Source organism: Vigna angularis, chromosome 10, assembly GCF_016808095.1.
Source record: "Vigna angularis cultivar LongXiaoDou No.4 chromosome 10, ASM1680809v1, whole genome shotgun sequence".
NCBI classification, from domain to species: domain Eukaryota; kingdom Viridiplantae; phylum Streptophyta; class Magnoliopsida; order Fabales; family Fabaceae; genus Vigna; species Vigna angularis.
In genome coordinates this window covers 30494968-30516289 of record NC_068979.1, presented here as the reverse complement: position 1 = coordinate 30516289, position 21322 = coordinate 30494968, and the positions used below count along the sequence as shown (strand labels likewise).

Below are 21322 nucleotides of genomic sequence, written 5' to 3'. Positions count from 1 at the left end.
TCAACAATTCTCGTACTATGATTAAGACAACAAAACTTATACCCCTTTGATTATTTTCTTTTTGGGTAATCAATGGAAGATCTATTGATTATTTTTACATCTACTTTCTATTCTTGCAGAGTTTAAATCCTAATTTCTGTTTGACACCCCAAACGTTCGGCTGTCTTATATTGGTTGTCCTATCAATTCACAATTAAAGAGGTATGTTAAGAATCACTTTACTAGAAATATTGTTTAACAAATACATGGTTATTTTTCAAAGCATGCATCTATGACTATTTTTCAAAGCTTGCATCCATAAAAGCATGGTTATAGAAGAATTACTTAACATACTTCAAAAAAATATAAACCATTCAAATTCATCTTATGTAAAGTATCATAAAAAATTCCACTACCAATGAGATGATTGTGCTTAAAGAAGTTAAAACATCCATTAACCAAAATTAAAAGAGTATACAGTAACATCAATTTTTTATTATGAAACCAAATTCCTATATATAAACTAAATAGCTTATACCTAAATGATAATGAGCTCAAAATAAGTTCCACAAGGAAGTTCTCCTTCATACCTATTTTCAATGCCTTAAGTCTTACTATAATGTTTAACATTTCAATAATAATGTGACCCATTCATGGTTCCTAATGTACTTGTTAATTAATTAATGTCCCAATAAGAGACTTATCAATTGTGTAGGAGCGCTCTCCCACAAAACCCATAAACTCTTTTACACTTTCAATAAGAGTCGTCTTAATATTATTTCAGATGGCCATCATTATGAACATTAAGATTGTTTCATCTATCCAAAAGCTTTTTTGCATAGCCGCTAGGGTCAGTAATAACATGATTGGTGTTGAATAAAACAAAACATGATGGAAAGCATTTGCTTTTTTCTGCCACCTTCACCCAAAAGCACCACCCACTTCTGAAAAACCATCCGTAAAATGTTCCAAGCCACCAACCTTCTGTTTGGACTCTTGCACTTTCTTTTCTTCTTAAATTGAGAAGCTAAGGCAGCAAGATGGACACAACACAGAGAAGCAAAGCCACTCAAATTTGAGTGAGAAACCATAGGAGAAGAAGGGAACGTGAGAGAGAAGTGAAGCCACAATTGTGTGAGAGAAAAATAGAAAGAGTCTATTTGTGAGTGTGTGATACAGAGAATTTTGTATACCATGCGAGAAGGTGAGATTTATTGAGAGATCCTCAGAGAGTGAGAGAAACACTATAATCCTACTTTCATAGTGGAGATATTTTTCTGGACTAGGTCCCGTGGTTTTTTCCGAGAGGATTTTCCACGTTAAAATTTCCAGTGTTAATTTTCTCTTTTCCTAGGCTTTCATTTACGCTTCCGCATAGTGCCCATTTTGGGGTTCACAGAGGAGGGAACAAGTACCGCTTTTTCCCAACAGTGGTATCGGAGCTACCGGTTCGAAAAAGTCAGAATCCTGTAAAACTCAAGATGGAAGGAGACATGTTCAAGCTAACTGCGGATAATTATTCCTACTAGAACCCGATGATGGAAGATAATCTATACTGCAAGGATTTGTATGAGCCGATCACAAATCTGGAAATTCCGAAAGGGAAGACCGAAAAAGACTGGGAGATTCTGAATCGTAAAGCAGTGGCTATGATTCGGAAATACATCGACAGAAGTCTCTTTGAGCATGTATCGACTTATACCAATGCGTATGAGTTATGGACAAAGCTTGAATCAATGATTCAAAAGAAGACTCCCAGGAACAAAGCTCACCTAGTCAGACGACTCATAAAGTTGGAGTACTCTGACGACCAGAATATGATCGAGCATCTCAACACCTTCAAAGGTATTGTGAACCAATTAATGAAGGCGGATATGAAGATTGATGATGAGCTACAAGCTCTTCTACTCCTTAGTTCTCTACCGGAGAGTTGGGAGACGTTGGTGGTCACTCTTAGTAACTCAGCATCAGATGGAAAGCTTAGTCTGGATAACATTACAGACAGTTTACTGAATGAAGAATCCATAAGGAAAGAAAGGGGATCGAGTAGTCACTCAAAAGCCAATGTTGTTGAGAATAGAGGAAGGAGTGAAAATAGAAGCAAAGGAAAACGTGAAAAGTCAAGAGGAAGATTCAAGTCTCGTTCCAAAGGTCTGACATGCTTTTATTGTGGAAAAGATGGTCACAAGAAGCCAGAATGTAGATTCCTGAAGAGAGATCAGAAGAATGGAACTGTACACCCTGATATGGTAGATCCCAAAAAGAAGTTGGAGGAAAAGACCACGACAGCGGTGGTATCAAATGATGAGAATGTGTTCCTTATCACTGAGGTAAACTATCTAAATATTGCTTTTGATGATTGCACTTGGATAGTAGATACCGGAGCATCTTTCCATGTTACTCCTCACGAGGGTCTCTTCTCATCCTATCAAAAAGGAGATTTTGGAACAGTGAAGATGAGAAATCATGTCACAAGCAAAATTGTGGGCATAGGAGAAGTGACTTTGACGACATGAAGGAGGTAAGACATGTACCAGAGATGCGTCTAAACCTTGTCTCAGTTGGCAAGCTAGATGATGCTGGAATGAACAACCAGTTTGGAGATGAAAAATGAAAACTTAGCCGAGGAAGCACGATTGTTGCTCGAGGCAAGAAGGAAGGCTCCTTGTACTGCATGCAAGGAAAAATATACAAAGGAGAGACGAATGTTGCTCAAGAAGAAAGTAAGGAGTTGTGGCACAAAAGACTAGGCCACATGAGTGAGAAAGGATTAGAGATCCTTGCAAAAGATCATCTCCAGAGTATAAAAGGACAACCACTTGAATTATGTGAAGACTGCTTAGCAGGTAAGCAGCGTAGAGTGTCCTTCCGTAGATCTGAAAATGGAAGAAGAAAATAGCATATTTTGGATCTTGTACACTCAGATGTTTGTTCAACATCTGAAAAGTCCCTTGGTGGTGCTCAATATTTTATTACCTTCATTGATGACCACTCCAGAAAATTGTGGGTCTATCCATTGAAGAGAAAAGATGAAGTTCTACGAATCTTCAAACTACAGGAAATGTGTTTATTTCCGGCGGCTTTTTACCGACAGCCTATGAGCCTTCAGTAAGTCATTCCTGAGTTCAATTACAGACGGCTGAGAGGCCTTCGGTAATGTCTTTGAAAAATTTTAAATTGTTCCCTATCTGCAATTCATTTTCCCACTGGCCTTAATGCTCTCGTCGCCCAAAACCTTTTCCTTTGCTCCTTCAACGTTACCAAGCCCTAATCTTGCTCTCCTCTGGCCAAATTTCAGAAATTCCCCTTCTCCTCTGCCAAATTTCCGAAATTCCTCCACCGCTACGAAAACCCCAAGCCGTTCTCTCGCGGAGTTGTGGTTGTTGGTGGTGTGCAGAAAGATTGACGCGTTCCATTCCCTTGCCATAGGCCTCTTGCAGAATTCCCACAACCTCTTCGTTCACTTCATCGCCAACAACATCGCCATCACCATCTTCCTTAGACTCGTACATTTTCACCAACCACTTCTCTGTGTCCTTCAGAAGCTTCTCGTACGCCTCGTGCATGTCGTCACACTGCAGCACCGACTTCCAGATTCGCTTCTCCGTCTCCGCCCGCTCCCGGCCCTCCCTCTCCTTCTCGGCCTGGTGGGCCCTCCACTCGTGAATCTCCATCTCCGCGGGCCTCGATCTCCGCCAGCCTGGCCCTGGCGCTGTCAACTTCCTCGTGCGTAGGCAGCTCCCCGATCAGGTTCAGGACAGTTCCGGCCTGGGCCACCTGAGATATGACTCGGCCCATGGAGGCCATGATGTCTGGGTCGGCGAGGTACGACATTTGGCCCACGATCTCCGGGGCTCGCGGCTGCTCGAGGTTGAAATGGTCGGAGTCGGAAAGGATAGGAAAGGTTCGAGGGTTGGGATCCATAGCGTGAGAATGAGTTTGGGGTTTGGGAATTGGGAATTGGGAATTGGGAATTTGTTATGCGTTTGGATAATTTGGAATCGATTCAATGCAGCGTTGAGAATATCATCTTTGGAACTTTGTTTGGTTTAGTTAGAATTAGGAATTTGACAGTAACTTCTGATTTCATTGCTTTCATTGCTGCACTGAAGTAAAAATTCAGAATGGAATCTGCTACAACTGAGTTCACTCACTGCTTACTCTCTTCTTTCGCCCTTCGAAAATTACCGAGGGTTTTTGCCCTTCGGTAATTACCGAAGGTCAGTGGCCCTCGGTAATTACCGAAGGTCAGTGGCCCTCGGTAATTACCGAAGGCTTTATACCCTCGGTAATTACCGAAGGGCAAAAGCCCTCGGTAATATTTAGCGACAAGAGATTTACCGAAGGATTTTTGGCCGTCGATAAGCCTTTGGTAAACACCCTTTATGGACGACTTATGACATTTTCCGAGGGCTTTTGGCCTTCGGTAATGCCCTACTTTTTTGTAGTGCAAGGAGTTTCACGCCTCAGTTGAACGTGAAACTGGTAAAAAGTTGAAATGTCTGAGAAGTGATAATGGTGGAGAGTATAGAGGTCCATTCGAGCACTATTGCAAGACTCATGGGATAAAACATTAGAAAGTACCTCCCAAGACACCTTAGATGAATGGTATAGCTGAAAGATTCAACAGAACGATTGCCGAGAAGGTCAGGAGCATGTTGTCTCATGCAAAACTTCCCAAGTCATTCTGGGGGGAGGCAGTGGTGACAGCAGCTGATTTAATCAACTTATCACCTTCAAGACCATTAAATGGAAAGATTCCAAAAGAAGTATGGTCTGGTAAAAATGCCTCATATCGCAACTTGAGAGTCTTCGGATGTAAGACATCAGTTGACATTCCGAAAGATGAAAGAGCAAAGCTCGATGCTAAAGCAAAAGAGTGCATATACCTTGGTTCTCCAAGAGATGAGTTTGGTTTCAGATTATGGGATCCTGCAAACAGAAAGATTGTTCGAAGCAGAGACGTGGTGTTCTTTGAAGATCAGACGATCCAAGACATCAAGAAAGGGGATAAACCAACACTTAAGGTGATAAGTGATCAAAGCCCTATTGTCATGAACAACTTAGGGGGAGAGACTCGACAAGCTGAGACAGATCAGGATTTACAACTTGATGAAATGGCTGAAGAAGCTAATCAACCTAATCTGACGGAAGAAGATCAACCAATTGAGGATGCTCCGCAAGAACCCCAATTGAGACAATCAACAAGATAGAAGCAACCGTCAAGAAGGTATTTTTCAGATGAATATGTTAATTTTACTGATGAAGGTGAACCTCAAAGCTTTGTAGAAGCAATGGAGACGGAAGACAAAGGCAAATGGTTGCAAGCCATGGAAGAGGAGATGCAATCCTTAAAGGAAAATCAGACTTGTGATTTGGTAGAATTACCAAAAGAAAGAAGAGCATTGCAGAACAAATGGGTGTTCAAGCTCAAGAATGAAGAGAACAACCCAAGCCCAAGGTACAAAGCACAAATTGTCGTGAAGGGGTGCAACCAGAAGAAAGGAATAGACTTTGATGAAATATTCTCACCAATGGTGAAGATGACATCCATTAGAGCAATTCTCAGTCTAGCAGCAAAATTAGACCGGGAGATTGAACAACTGGACGACAAAACAACATTCTTACATGGAGACCTAGAAGAAGAAATTTACATGAAGCAACCAGAGGGTTTTGAAGAACCAGGCAAAGAACACTTGGTGTGTCGTCTGAAGAAAAGCCTCTATGGTCTGAAGCAAGCTCCAAGACAATGGTACAAGAAATTTGATTCCTTCATGATCCAACATAATTTCAAGAAGACCTCCGCAGACCATTGTGTGTTTGTGAAGCATTGTGAAAATGGTGAGTCCATCATACTTCACTTGTATGTTGATGATATGTTGATTGTAGGGAAGGAAAAAATTAAAATAGATGCTCTCAAGAAGGCATTAAGCAAGTCTTCTGCCATGAAAGACCTGGGTACAGTAAAGAAGATACTTGGAATGAAAATATCCAGAGATCGTTCTAGAAGAATGCTATGGATATCTCAAGAAGATTACATTAAGAAGATTCTCAAAAGATTCAACATGCACAATGCCAAATCTGCTCGTGTTCCAATTGCCGGACATTTCAAACTTAGCAAGTCGTAATGTCCAAAGAATGAAGAAGAAAAAGAAGAAATGAGCAAGGTACCCTACTCTTCTACCGTGGGTAGCCTTATGTATGCAATGGTTTGTACAAGGCCAGATATTGGCTATGTTGTAGGAGTTGTGAGCAGATACCTGTCGAATCCAGGAAATGAGCATTGGGAAGCTGTTAAGTGGATACTGAGGTATCTAAGAGGATCTGCCAAAAGAAGCTTGTGTTTTGCCAATGGAGATATAAAGCTAATCAGATATTCAGACTCAGACATGGCTGGAGATGTCGATTCAAGGAAGTCAACATCAGGTTATCTGATTACTTTTGCAGGGGAGCTGTTTCTTGGCAGTCAAAGCTACAAAAATGTGTGACATTGTCTACTGCTGAAGCAGAGTATGTAGTGGTGACTGAAGCCTCTAAAGAGATGCTATGGATGAAGAATTTCCTAAGTGAATTAGGACATAATCAAGACGATTATGTCGTGAACTGTGATAATCAAAGTACCATCCATCTGACCAAGAACCCCATGTTCCATTCACGCTCAAAGTATATCGACGTACGATATCATTGGATACGAGAAGCGCTGGATGAGAAGAAATTGAAGATTGAGAAAATTCATACAGACCTGAATTGGTCCGATATGATGACTAAGTCAGTTCCAACCAAGAAGGTTGAAGATTGTTGTCAAGGTGCTGGTGTCATGGTACCTTCCAACTAAGACAAGATGCAAAGATGGGATGAAGGATGGAAGACCCATTTATTTGTTTTATGGGGGAGTTTTGTTGAATAAAACAAAACATGATGGAAAGCATTTGCTTTTGTCTGCCACCTTCACCCAAAAGCACCACCCACTTCCGAAAAACCATCCGTAAAATGCTTCAAGCCACCAGCCTTCTATTTGGACTCTTGCACTTTCTTTGCTTCTTAAATTGAGAAGCTAAGGCAGCAAGATGGACACAACACAGAGAAGCAAAGCCACTCAAATTTGAGTGAGAAACCATAGGAGAAGAAGGGAACGTGAGAGAGAAGTGAAGCCACAATTGTGTGAGAGAAAAATAGAAAGAGTCTATTTTGTGAGTGTGTGATACAGAGAATTTTGTATACCATCCGAGAGGGTGAGATTTATTGAGAGATCCTCAGAGAGTGAGAGAAATATTGTAATCCTACTTTCATAGTGGAGATATTTTTCTGGACTAGGTCCCGTGGTTTTTTCCGAGAGGATTTTCCACATTAAAATTTTCAGTGTTAATTTTCTCTTTTCCTACGCTTTCATTTACGCTTCCGCATAGTGTCCATTTTGGGGCTCATAGAGGAGAAAACAAGTACCGCTGTTTCCCAACAATTAGTTTATTCCAATAAGAGAAATTATGCCCATTAAATTTACTCATAACAATATGTTCATGCAAAGAATGTGACCCATTCAATCAAACCACAATAACGTATATTGGCATTCTCCTTTAAGTGATACATAACATACCACACATAACATTATGATGCTAATTATAATATTAATGACAATTAAAATATGTATTAGTTAGAATCACATACTGCATTTGGATATATAAGTAAAACTAATGAACATATAAAATTGTGTACAATTTATATTCATTACTTATAAAATAAAATAATAAACCCTTGAGTGATCTGTAAATGTCTTTTATTAATGAATTTCAATATACATATAAACTAATAAAGATATAGTGTAGCATCCTTTATTTTATGAGTAATTTACATAAATATCATTAATTTGGAACAACATAAACATAAAACCTTTGTCTCCTTTGGCGACTAACAAATTTATCTTACATTTAATTTCAAACAAATATAATACCCACTAGCACTTTCATATATATATATATATATATATATATATATATATATTTGTTTAATTTTTTTGTCATGTAAAAAAAGAAACTATTTCATTAAAACAATAAAAAAAATAGGATAAAATTTATTGGCTTTTAAATACAACACCAGAATGGGATCTTAAAATTACATAATTTTCATCTATATTAAATGAGGGTATGTATACCTTTCTCCATGAGAAATTAGCCTTTAGTGTTCTAAAGATTCAATGAGAGATGAATAAGTGAGCCTTTTTCTCTTTAAGAGATTGTTCTTCATTGCAGTGTTATGAAGATTCAATTTGATGGATGTAGGACAAAGAAACATACATACTTATAAACCTCGTCAGTCATCATTAGAAAATTGCTCCTTATTAGCCCAATTATTGGTTTGCCTTTACTTATTAATTTATTTACTTATTGACTATTTAATTATAATAAGTTATGTACACGGGACATAAAACCTCACTTATACCATATTATAAATGAATATGATACATGTTGTTAAAGTAGTGTCGAATCGAGTGCATAAATGGGGATTGATAGTGGAAAATATAATAGACTCAAGTAATCTTGCAATGATATACTTTTGGTATCATATTATATATGATAGTGAAATATAGATTTAACTCAACTCTATATATTATATTTTGTTAGTTTGACATACTAATTTATTAAATTTATTGATATATAACATAATGCGAAAAATTATGGATAGGAAATAAAGTAACAAGCGTTGAAGACATGAAAGTAAGTGTGGAATTCTTCTTACTCACGAGGTCACCAATCTCTTCATGCATATAATAACTTGATTCATAGAATTCTCTATAACAATTAACAGTTTACAGAATTACATATTTTTTGTTCATTTCCTGTTTACAATTTTTTTCTAAATTTGATACGATTTAAAAGCGTTTCTATAAATATAAACAAATATCAACAAAATTAAACTTAAAAAAAATGTAATGTTAATTTTGTATATAATGCATGTTTCAGTTCAAATTATTTGATCAAATATATTTTGCACTCCTATACTTTTTTTTTTACTTAACAAATATTTTGATTTACATACTTGTGTGTCATTAAGTACACGTTTGGATATGATTCATTTTTTTGTTGGACGGAGGTTATTAAAACTTTTTCAAAACATAATGTTATTTAAGAACTAAATATTTTCGTTAAAATCATGAAAGAGATGAAAATGAAAACATATTTTAAAACACTTATCTCACCTAATATTTTTAAACTAAAATTATTAAGAAGTTGGTTATCTTTAGTGTATGAAATAATTGAATATTTAAGAAGTTGTTTATCTTTAGTGTATAAAATAATTGAATATTTATAATATAAAGCATTAAATTTAATTACTATGCACAACTTCAGAATTTATTTTTACAATAAAAGAGAGTTAGTAGAACCTATAATAAATGATCTTAAAATAATTTTTTTATCTAATACCTCCTTTGTTGTTCAGGTTAAGGAAAGTTGCATTTGGTGGAAGAAATTGATGGACTGCCTTGTGGGTTTTGCATCTTCTGTTTCAAGAGATTTAGTGTGTGGTGCATTAAATCAATTGCGTTATCTTCGCTCCTTTAACAATTTTGTCAAAAAGCTTGAGCAAGGAGAGGACGATTTGATTGTAACAAAACATGATGTCCAAAAATCCGTTGAAGATGCAAAGAGGAAAACTAAAGAGACTACTGGAGTTGTTGACAAGTGGCTGCAAAATGCTATGAGTGACATAGGTAAAGTGAATCAGTTGCTGGAAGAGGCAAGAACAAACAAAATGTGTTGCTTTGGGTATTGTCCAAATTGGATTTGGCGATACCGTACAGGAAAAAAGCTAGCAAATAAAGTTTTTGACCTTGAAAAGTTCATTGATGAGGGTAAAAACTATGTGTCATTTGACCGCAACGCTACGCTACCTTCAGACACCCTTGACATTCTTTCAGAAAAATGCATGAATTTTGAGAGTAGACAATCTGCTTTTGAGCAACTACTGGATGCAGTGAAAAATAATGATGTTTCCATGATTGGGTTGTATGGAATGGGAGGTTGTGGTAAAACCACATTAGCAATGGAAATTAGGAAGTTCGTAGAAGCAGAGCATCTTTTTGAAAAAGTTCTTTTTGTGCCTGTTTCTAGTACAGTGGAAGTTGGGAGGATTCAAGAGAAAATAGCAAGTTCACTGCAAGTTGAATTTCCAGAAACCGAAGAAATGAAGAGAGCCCAAAGATTGTGCTCAAGATTAACTCAAGAGAAAAATGTTTTTATAATTCTAGATGATGTGTGGGAGAAGCTTGACTTTGGCCGTATTGGAATTCCTTCTTCTGAACACCTTAAAGGCTGCAAGATTCTCATTACCACTAGATCAGAAGCAGTTTGTACTTTAATGGATTGTCAAAGAAAGATTTACTTGCCAATTTTAACCGATGAAGAAGCATGGACTCTTTTCCAAAATAAAGCACTTATATCAGATGCCACCTCTGATACCTTAAAGGAAATAGGAAGATTAATTTCCAATGAATGTAAAGGATTGCCGGTTGCCATTGCACCTGTTGCTTGTAGTTTGAAGGGAAAAGCTGAGACGGAATGGAGGGTTGCATTGAATAAATTGAAACATTCTAAGCCAATAAATATCGAAAGAGGTTTGACTGATCCCTACAAGTGCCTGCAGTTGAGCTATGATAATTTAGATACTAAAGAAGCTAAATCACTTTTCCTGTTGTGCTCTGTGTTTCCTGAAGATTTTGAAATTCACATTGAAATTTTAACAAGATTTGCAATAGGATTAGGTGTAGTTGGAGAAGTTGACTCATATGAAGAGGCAAGGAGTGAAGTGATTGCAGCTAAAATTAAGCTTGTTGGTTGTTGTTTATTGTTGGATGCAGATGATGAATGTGTCAAAATGCATGACATAGTTCGTGATGTGGCCCACATAATAGCAAAAGATGAGAATAAGATTATCAAGTGTGAAGTGGAAAAAGATGTTAGAGTGGAACAAAATTCAGTAAGATATCTATGGTGTGCGAAATTTCCAAATGATTTGGATTGCTCCAATCTTGAGTTTTTATGTTTAGGGACAAAGATGAAAGAATTTGATGGGATTTTCAAAAGAATGGGAATGCTCAAAGTTTTGATTCTTGAAAACGATGAGGATGGAAAAACACGATTGTCAACAATATCTTTCAAAACATTAACAAATCTTCGTTGTCTATTCATTGCGAATTATGAATTGAGCGACTTCTCATTTTTTGGCGGTATGAAGAATCTTCAAAGTCTCTCGTTGTATAATTGTTTACTGCCTTCATTTCCTGAATTACAAACCGATGTTGCGATTACACTAAAATTGTTAGACTTAAATAGATGTAACATTAAAGTGAAGAATTTTGAAGTGATTAAAAGAATTCCGCTTTTGGAAGAGTTGTACATCATTGAAATTGAAGGAGAATGGGATGCTAACAGTGAAGACAATATTGAATTCTTTAAGACGTTTAGCATTCCCGAAACACTACAAAGGTATGGAATTGTATTAGGGTCTCGTTACTTTGATCATTATAGTGATGGAGATATTTACATTCATGGCAGAACTTTTTTACTTAACCATTTTGACATATCAAATGAGGTAATAAAGGGTTTGATAAAAAGAGCAAAGGATCTATTCGTGGCAACTATTCATGGAGGTGCAAAAAATATCATCCCTGATATATTTCAAATTGAAGGAGGAGGTTTGGATGAGTTGAATAAGTTGGAGATACGTGATTCTGAAGAGTTAGAATGTTTGATTGACACTCGTAGTCACTCGAGTGAGGTGGTAACTCTCTTCTCCAAGTTGCATACACATAGAATCAGCGACATGAAAAATCTAAGAGTTCTATGGAATTGTTTTCTACCTGCCAATGGGCCTTTTGAGAAGTTAGAGAAGCTGTATTTAAGAGATTGTCCACGACTAACATCTCTCTTCACGTATGTTGTTGCTCGAAGTTTGGTAAAATTGAAAATATTAAAAATATCAGAATGTGATGAACTGAAGTATATATTAGCAGATGATGACAAAACGGAGGAAGGTGAAGATGAATTCACCACAGAGCATCCTGTACAAATTTTCCAAAATCTGCAGGATGTAAATATATATAGCTGTCGAGAATTAAAACATATATTCCCAGCCAACATTGTTGGAGGCTTAACTCAATTGAAAATTGTTGAGATAGAAAAATGTGACAAGCTAGATGAAATAATTGGAGATATTGTTCCATCAACAGACCGTGATAAACTAATAGAGGAAGGTAAGCATAGCCTAGTTACATTACATGGTATTCCTTAGTTAAAAATGGTGACACATGTACCTTCGAACTTATATATTGTTTCATTGCGATGTTATTTTCCGTTTAAAATTATAGACAATTATATTTGCATGTGAAGTTGATTGTCAAATTTAAAATTATTTTACGGAAACTGTCTTGTACGATTATTTTCATCATTACGAACCGATAACTTGACGCTCTAGATTGTGGTTTTAGTTTCTAGAAACCAATATTTTTTAATTTATAATTGCTTTTCAGGAACTCTATCAAGCCTTGCAAACCTTAGGATAACATATTGTGGAAAGTTAGGCTCAATTTTTACAGCATCTACAGCTAAGACCTTGACTTCTTTGGAAGAATTGTCCATAGAAGGGTGCAAAAGTTTGAAGGATATAGTAACTCACGAAAGGGTCAATAAAAATCAGGAGGAAAGCATTGTTGAGGATGAGCCTGATTGTCAGAGTGATATTTCAATCTTCCAAAGTTTGAAAAAGCTACATATCAGTGAATGTGAGTTATTGGAGGGTATATTCCCTGTTTCTTTTGTTGGAGAATTGAATGATATAACAAATAAAGAGGCTGCTGATTTGAAAGACTTCTCTAGTCGAAATAATACTCAAATTGAGCTTCCTGCTTTACAAGTACTTGAACTTCATCGTATTCGGAACAGAACCGTTGTTGGTAGTTATGATGTGATATGTCCATCTTTAAGAACACTATCATTGGATATTGGGAGATATGTTGGGTTTTTCAACATAAATTGTTCAAGCGATGCTTCAGAAGCTACAGAAAGGGATTGTATTGGAATCAAGGTATGAAAAACCATCATTTACATTGTTTCTATCTTTGTGAATTTAGAAAAATTAATCTAAATATTTGAATTTCAAGATGATGTTGTGTAAAAAGTAATAAATGGTCTTACATGCCCTCCCACTTACTAGTGACCTGAGTTCGTATCAATAGCTACAACATAAATTTTTAATGTGTAAGTATTGGGATAGATTAACTTTGGAAAATTATTTTTTTTAATAGACTAAACAGAGAGCAATTTTTTTTTGGGAAGAAACAAGTGAATCTAAATAATTATAGACATTGGTTAAACTTTTATCTATACGAACAATACGATATAAATGGAATACGTTAATAATCAGAGTTAAAATAATATTTAGTTTGGTTTAAGAAGTATTTTGGTGTATAAATTGCAGATATCGAACTCAGATTTTGATCCGCCGGTTGAAAGTGTTGAATGTCTTTCAAAACAACCACACGGTTTGAACTTGATTATGACACACAATATTAGAGAGATTCAACTGACAGGCTTTGATAAGGCAAAGTACCTTTTTAAACTCTCCATTGCTTCATCATTGACGATGTTGGAAATTTTGAGAATTATTGAATGTCTTGGACTTAAGTACATTATAGACACTGATGATGAATATGGCAAAGAGAATAAGAAAGCTATCTTTCCTAACTTAAAAAAGCTCTATGTGTATGAATGTTTCCAATTGAAATATATGTTTGGGCAATATGACGTAGCTAATAAGGATTATAAGGAGATTCATATTCAATTCTCAGCATTGGAAATACTCTCTCTTCGGAATCTACCAAAGTTTGTTAGCATTTGTTCTACCAACAATCTCATTGTGACGTGGCCATCTTTGAAGGACTTTGGCTGTTACGAATGTTTGTATCCATTTTATGGTTCAAGAGAGGCTATTATCACAAGTACGAAGGTAGTCTTGTCTTTTTTTTCTTTTTATGATTATTAATTAATTTTTCTTTTTTCGTTTATGTTTTTACATTTGCTCTTAATGTCCTACAGGATCCGAAAGGGATTCAGAACCATCTCCCCACTTTGCAAACTCTAATCATAATGGATTCTGATGCAGAACGTATTTTTTGTATAATGATTGGCCAACAAGTGAGTTTAAGGTTAGAGAACTTGATGTTAGAATCTCTACCTCAAATGACTTATATTTGGGTGGGTCCCAACAATTCACTTACTCTCCAACATCTTACCACATTAGAAATAAGGAAATGTGAAAAGTTGGAAGTAATCTTTCCAAAGTCTGTTGTAAGATTCTTACCAGAGTTGAAGCTTTTGACGATAAGTAAATGCAAAGAATTAAGAGAAATAATTGAAGGGGATAGAAATTTGTCTAATATTCTTTCTCCTCAACCATGCTTCCCAAAACTAGCAGCATTGCATGTTGATCATTGTCACAAGTTGAAAAGATTATTCTCTGCTTCTAATGTCCTTCTCAATCTTCATCTTCTGGCCATAAATGGAGCCAATGAACTAGAAGAGCTTGTTGGATGTAAACAAGGAAAGATTAAAGTTGAGCTTCCAAGACTCAAACTTTTAATATTTATGCATCTGGAAAACTTCAGTCAAGAGATTGAATTGCATAATGTAAAGAATTGCATTGTCTACAAATGTCCAAAACTCTCTTTGACTTCAACAACTACATTTGAGAAGCTCCTTGAAGATTTTCCTTCTGAAGGTAATTCTTTTCTACATAAATGTTGGTCTTAACTCGTATACACTCTCAAAAAGGAAGTTTATGAGTTTCAAATTAAATGTAATTTTATCTCACTTTTATTCAACAACGAAAATATATTAATTATTAGACTCAAATTATTTTAAGAAATTAACTCTTTTTTTAGTTATTTTCACATTTTGTTTGCACTATTACAATTTAGTTATCTATGTAATTTAATCTATCTTAGTGTACTGTTACAATTTATTATTTTTTAATTTTTTTACGATGTCAAGAAATATTAAATAATTGTTATGTTAACTAAATGCTTTGAAATAAGTCTTGCATATGTATATATTGGCATGGTTTCCAATTCCCAACCGAGTACCACCAGAATTTTTTAAAATTAGAACATTAACTTAATTTTTTGCTGCAAGTCTTTTAATATTAGGTTCTGGTAATTTTAGTTATGATGACGTAGAGTCGCCACTTTATTTTGATGGGTGATAAAAAAATTCCCAACTTTTTATATCTGTTTCTTTTTATTTTTAATTGTAATGATATAGTGATCCATCATGGAAAGTTGAGGTTGTATTCCTCTTTGTTATGAATTTCATTTTCACGTGAATTTCCTAATATATATATATATATATATATCTTTCTACAGATTTCGTAAACACTGAAGTTCGTAGTTGGGAATTTGAAGCCATAGTAGATTCAACTATTAATGATAGCAGTGACGCTTCATCAGAGGTCAGAACCAACCAATCTATGAATATGAATATAAAATAAAATAAAATAAATTTTATAGCCGATAATGTCTCATTATTAGAATAACATTTTTCAATTTAACGTACTAAATTTGATCTCCTTTTTATTAAAACAAATCAATGTGATCCATTAAAATTAATGTACCATCAAAGTTCTTACCAAACATAAAAATGGATTTTGTAATATTAAGACTAACTCCTAAAAGGAAAGTTGGTGTATGAGGAATGAAAGAGTGAAGGAGGTTTTCCATACCAATATGCACTTGAAGAAGCAATAGTAATATATAGGGATCCTTTCAAAACTTTAGAGCCACTCACTCAATCCTACTTTTTCAATTTGTAATACACAGAAGATTGAGGACGTAGGAAATGAGAGCATTAAAGAGGGCCCTTTAGTTGAAGACATTGGCATTGAAGGTGGTGTTGCAACTCACGTTGAGTCTGCTGGTGAGGACAAACTTGCGCTAGATTCCAAGGTAGTTGAACAAGATGATAAATTGAATGAAGGCATGGCAGGAACAGTGGCAAGCCAAGGAATCCAAGTACAAGAAGGGTTGAACCTTTTGTATAAACAAGAAGGAATAGATGTTGTTCCTAACAACAATATTGACATTTCTTCAGGTTTTTGATTTCTTATTTTCTCGTTTCCATCCTATATTTCCATATCACCTTCTCAAACATTTTACAGCTTCTGCAGATATCCGTACAAGATTGGGAGCATATAAACATTTTGTTGATCTGGATGATGCACAGATTTCTCTTCTGGTGGAGGCAATAACAACATATCCTCATCTCTGGAATGCTTCCAAGAAGTTTAAAAAGCCCATTCAAGCTTGTAGGTTGAAAATTTTGGCAGATATGTTGCTGTTCCTTCAGAAGGAAAGTGACGATAGTGTTATTCCTCAAAGAGAAAAAGAGTTCGATAAACTATGTGAAGAAGCTATTGAAATTGGATTTGAGAGTTCATGGGTAGAGGAAATGCGTCAACGTGTTGTGGCGAGGGATCCTAAGCTGGAAGAGGACATTGCTAAGAGACAAATAAATGAGAATTCTAAGAGGTATGATTATTTCGTTGGATGATTATACATTTGGTGGCATATGAAATTCTTACAAGATTGATAGCATCAATTTCTGAGTTTCTTGTTCTTTGGCGAGCAATTTAAGTTTGTTACACAGGTGTAGTAGTTGGGACATGGTACGAGATTCCCAGGATGCTGAACAAGGTAATGGGCCTAAGATTCGCTTGGAAGAAGGTTCTGACTTGGTTGATAAAGAAGGTGAAATAGGTGTTGTTTCTACTGACCACATTGTGGCTCCGAGAAATGAAGAACCAGAGCAGGAATTTGTTGCAGAAGTTTCCACTTCAGAAATACCAAGAATAGCAACATCATTAACAAACTCGCAAACAGTTGAAAAGCCAACACCTTCAAATGTGAGTCTAATAAATCTTTTTATGAGTATTAGATGAGACTATTGTGATTTTACACCTTTTTATTACTTTGTTTAGCCATTGGTGGACACACAGCACACTAGTGAACCGTGTTTGATGGAGCAGAAAAAACCACTTGGTGAAATTCCAAAGGTAAATGGCAAACAAAAATACCATAAATTATTCTAAATTAATATGCATATATCCACTTGCCATCGACAATGACCCTGCTAGTATAAGTCACAAAAAAGAAATGAAGTCTGCAACTTATTACACCAAAGCTACATATCATTTGTTCTTGCGCAGAGTATTGAGCAAGTTGCCGTAGAGGAAACCATAGCAAAGAACACCAATATGGCAGCTTCATCAATTTTTTCCGAATCCGCGACCTCTAAGTTGGATCCAACAGTTACTTTACTAAGTAAAGCACATCCACATCATGTAAGTTTATTTTATGCAATTCACATTTCTAACATATTCGGTCAGAATAAAAAGGATATTGCCATTCTGATTTTAGGAGTGGAATTGAAAAACAAAAAGTACGGAATTTCTACGGTGGAATTTAAATTGAATATGTTTACTCACATTTTATATATTGATAATAGTGTGATCGTAATAGTGGGATAAAGACTTATTAAACCTAAAAGGATATTAATGACACTAAATAAGTGATGGTAGGGAGATATATTAGTGATATCATATTCAAGGTAGCTTTGGTAACTATAAGTACAGAATGAAAAAAGATGTTAGATGTGAAAATTTTAACTTATGTCTCATTGGTTTTTTATAGCAATGAACACTGAAAAGGGAAAAAGATAAAAAAAGTCAGTCTTGTATTATTGCTCACTCTGCCCCTTCCCTTTCTCTCTCCTCAAAACAGAGAAAGAATTCTTTCTGTTAAGATCTCAGTCATTGGGTGTGTGCAGGTGCCCCATAGAATGGGTTTCCACTTCTTTCTTTCATATACCTTAGTGAACTTTCCCTTTGCCTTTTTTTCTCTAGACTTATATTCGTATCATTGTTAAATCTTCCAACTAAATTATTCGGTTGAAAATCCATCAATTACTTCACTTAAGAACATGTCCATTGTATTTACACCAAGTCATAGGATTAAAACCTCTCATTCGAGTACATTGTAGTTGAATCGGATAACTTATTTTTTCGTATTGCTGATCATTTCGTCATCAATAATAAAGTTCATAAACATTTATAAAACATAACATACAAAAATGTAAAATGTAATTAATAATAACAACCACATTAAAAGAGTGCTTATATAGTGAATAAATTAAGTTAATATTATTATGATTGAGTTGGGTTAAGTTGTATGATCCAACTCCTTTGTTAAATGAAAAGATATATATATATATATATATATATATGGATTCCGGAAAGGAGAAAACATTGTCAAACCGTTATGCGGAAAAAAGATTCCGAAAGGGGATTCTAAAAACATATTTTTCGTCACTGAAAACAATATCACTGAAAGAAATTAGTGGACTAGTTATAATGATAGTTACCTTACAAAATTTAGGTTTAGCATTGAAATTGTATTGGTGAAAATGACACATTTATTGGAAAAGTTCTAGCATCAGTGATAGACTAGCAGTACCCAACTACTGTTCTAGAATTTAGAAGTCCATCTCTATTTGTATGGCAACTTCTCTGCATAAAATACCTAAGCATATAAGTGCAACAATTACTGAACATAAAATTGGATCTTTTCATATTAAGACTAACTCCTTGCTTGTTCAATAATTCAAATCAAAGTTGGTGTATCAGAAATCAAACAGTGAAGGAGGCTTTCCAGAACAGCATGCACTTAACGAAATAATATTAAGAAAACCACTAAAAATAGCTCATACTACCACGTGATGAACATTAAAAGAAATGGTGCTTTCAAACTTTAGAGCCACTAACTCAATCATATTTTTTCAATTTGTGATACACAGGAGATTGGGGACGTAAGAAATGATAGTATTAAAGAGGGGCCTGCAGCAGAGGGTGCTAAGACAAAATCTTTGTCAACTGGTGTTGAAGACATTGGCATTGGAGGTGGTGTTGCAACTCACATTGGTTCTGGTGGCGTGGACATACTTGCACAATATTCAAAGGTTGTTGAACAAGATGATAAGATGAATGAAGGAAAGGCAGGAATACTGCCAAGTCCAGATTGCACAGAAGCTGTTGAAATTGGATTTGAGAGTTCATGGGTTGATGAAATGCGTCAACGTGTTGTCATGAGGGATCCTAAGCTGCGAGAGGACATTGCACAGAGACAAATAGAAGAGAATTCTAAGAGGTATGACAATTTAAATTTTGAACTGTGTAATGTAAAGAATGAATATTACTGACTTTATTGATGCCCAATTAAAATGTATATATGTTTCTCTTTAGATATACATTTGGTGGCATATGAAATTTTTACAAAATTGATAGCATCAGTTTCTTAGTTTCTTTTTCTTTGGCGAGGAATTTAAGTTTGTTACACAGGTGTAGTAGTGGGAACATGGTACAAGATTCTCAGGCTGTTGAACGAGCTGATGGGCCTAAGATTAGCTTGGAAGAAGGTGTTGCTTCTAATGACCACATTGGGACCCTGAGAAATGAAGAAGCAGAGGAGGAATTTGTTGCAGAAGTTTCCATTTCAGAAATACCAAGAATAGCAACAACATTAACAAGCTCACAACCAGTTGAAAGGCCAACTCCAAGTTGTTTGAATATGCCTCTACGTGAAACACCCGAAAATGTGAGTCTAATAAATATTTTTCGGAGTATTTGATGAAATAAAAGTATCGAGAGTATAATTATTTTACACATGTTCATTACTTCGTTTAGGCATTGGTGGACAAACAGCGGATTATTGAACCGTCTTTGATGAACCAACAAAATCCATTTGGAGAAATTGTAAGTAGCCCCAAGATTCCTCTGCTAAATGGCAAACAAAATACCATCAATTGTTTTAAATTAATATGCATGTCCACCTTCTATCAATAATGACTACATATCTTTTTGTTCTTGTGCAGAGAATTGAGCAAGTTACTGTGGAGGAAACCATAGCAAAGAACACCAATATGGCAGCTTCATCAATTCTTTCTCCACTTGTTAACACTCAGTTAGACCAGAAAATTACTTTCCAAAGTAAATCACATCCACATGTAAGTTTATTTTAAACAATTCACATCACCAACCTGTTTTTGGTCAATATAAACATGATGTGGTCATTCTGATTTATCATTTGTTGTAGAAGTGAAATTAAGACAAACAAAACGAACTTAAATTCAAATTGGAATTTAAATTTAATAAATTTGTTATCATCACGCTCAGAGTTTAACTTCTATTATCTGCTTTTCTATGATTTTATCAAAATTGGTATTAAGAAACTAAATGCTTTGCAATTATTATGGCTTGATGCTAATGTCTTGTCTGTTGTATGCTTTCTTCTTATTCCTCCCAGAGTGAAATTAGGAGCAGCCAAACTGAGGCAGGCATTGGGACCAACGATGTCATAAGCTTATTTGCATCAGAAAAAGAGAGTGAAGATAGACCAGTGGGAAAGACCCTCGCTGAGCTAGAAAAGTTTATGAAGATGTCTCTGAAGGACGTAATTAGCTCTGAAACTGACACTCTTCGTCTTTGGTCTACTCTTAATTTGCTGTCCAACCTTCCTTTCAAAGATGTGATTCTATCAGATGGACTCAAACGTATTATAGACACTATGCTCCAACACTTCCCAACCATTCTACGCTCTTTTAAGCAAGGCTTTGCTACCACCGACAAGTTGGGAAAGCTTGAAGCTTGTCAGAATGAGGTGGCCACTACTCTTGTTTCCAAAATTTCTGAGGCAGAGAATTTCTACAATGAAGCTCAACTGAAGGAAGTTGTTTTGAAGGAACAAATAAAAGTTTGTGAGGCTGCCTTATCATCTTTGGAGAAGGAAAAGAATAAACGCATTGCGGAAACTATAGGGTACAAAAAGGAGCTTGAAAATGTGATGAAGGATAGATCTCAAATGTTGGAAGATAAAAGAAAAGTTGAGCAAGAGTTGTTTGACGTGGCTTACAAATGGTCAAATTTGTGCAGTGAATATGAGCTCAATCGCATGGCTGCTATAAATATCCCGTAAGGGTTTTCGTTGTTCATTGTTATTGTTTGCTGTTGTGTAAGAGGTTGCTCTTGGCTACAAAGACAAAACAAGTGTTACGAAAAATCAAAAAAGCTATTTGTTCTTTTATGTAACTTAATATTATTTTTCCTTTAGACCTAAATAATAACATATCTTCACTAAAAGGAGTAATGAGTGTTGCCGCAACGGGTTTGATTTCCGACCACATCGCTGATTGAATTAAGCAGCAAAAACAGCACCCAACAGGACCTCTCACAAACAGTTTGGTGCTTG

The 21322-nt window shown here is 35.6% G+C and overlaps 1 protein-coding gene across 1 annotated transcript; it reads left to right on the top strand.

Annotated features, from left to right (window-relative positions):
* The first annotated feature begins 133 nt into the window (after positions 1–133).
* On the top strand, positions 134–21064 carry LOC108334976 (uncharacterized). Its single transcript, XM_052870067.1, has 16 exons — positions 134–201; positions 9415–12226; positions 12503–13056; positions 13450–13977; positions 14067–14748; positions 15392–15477; positions 15845–16115; positions 16183–16552; positions 16671–16926; positions 17002–17076; positions 17230–17364; positions 18876–19225; positions 19417–19672; positions 19762–19830; positions 19950–20081; positions 20381–21064. The coding sequence occupies exons 2-16, from the start codon at positions 9448–9450 to the stop codon at positions 21047–21049; spliced, it is 7212 nt and encodes a 2403-aa protein (XP_052726027.1). The 5' UTR covers positions 134–201; positions 9415–9447; the 3' UTR covers positions 21050–21064.
* Positions 21065–21322: the final 258 nt, after the last annotated feature.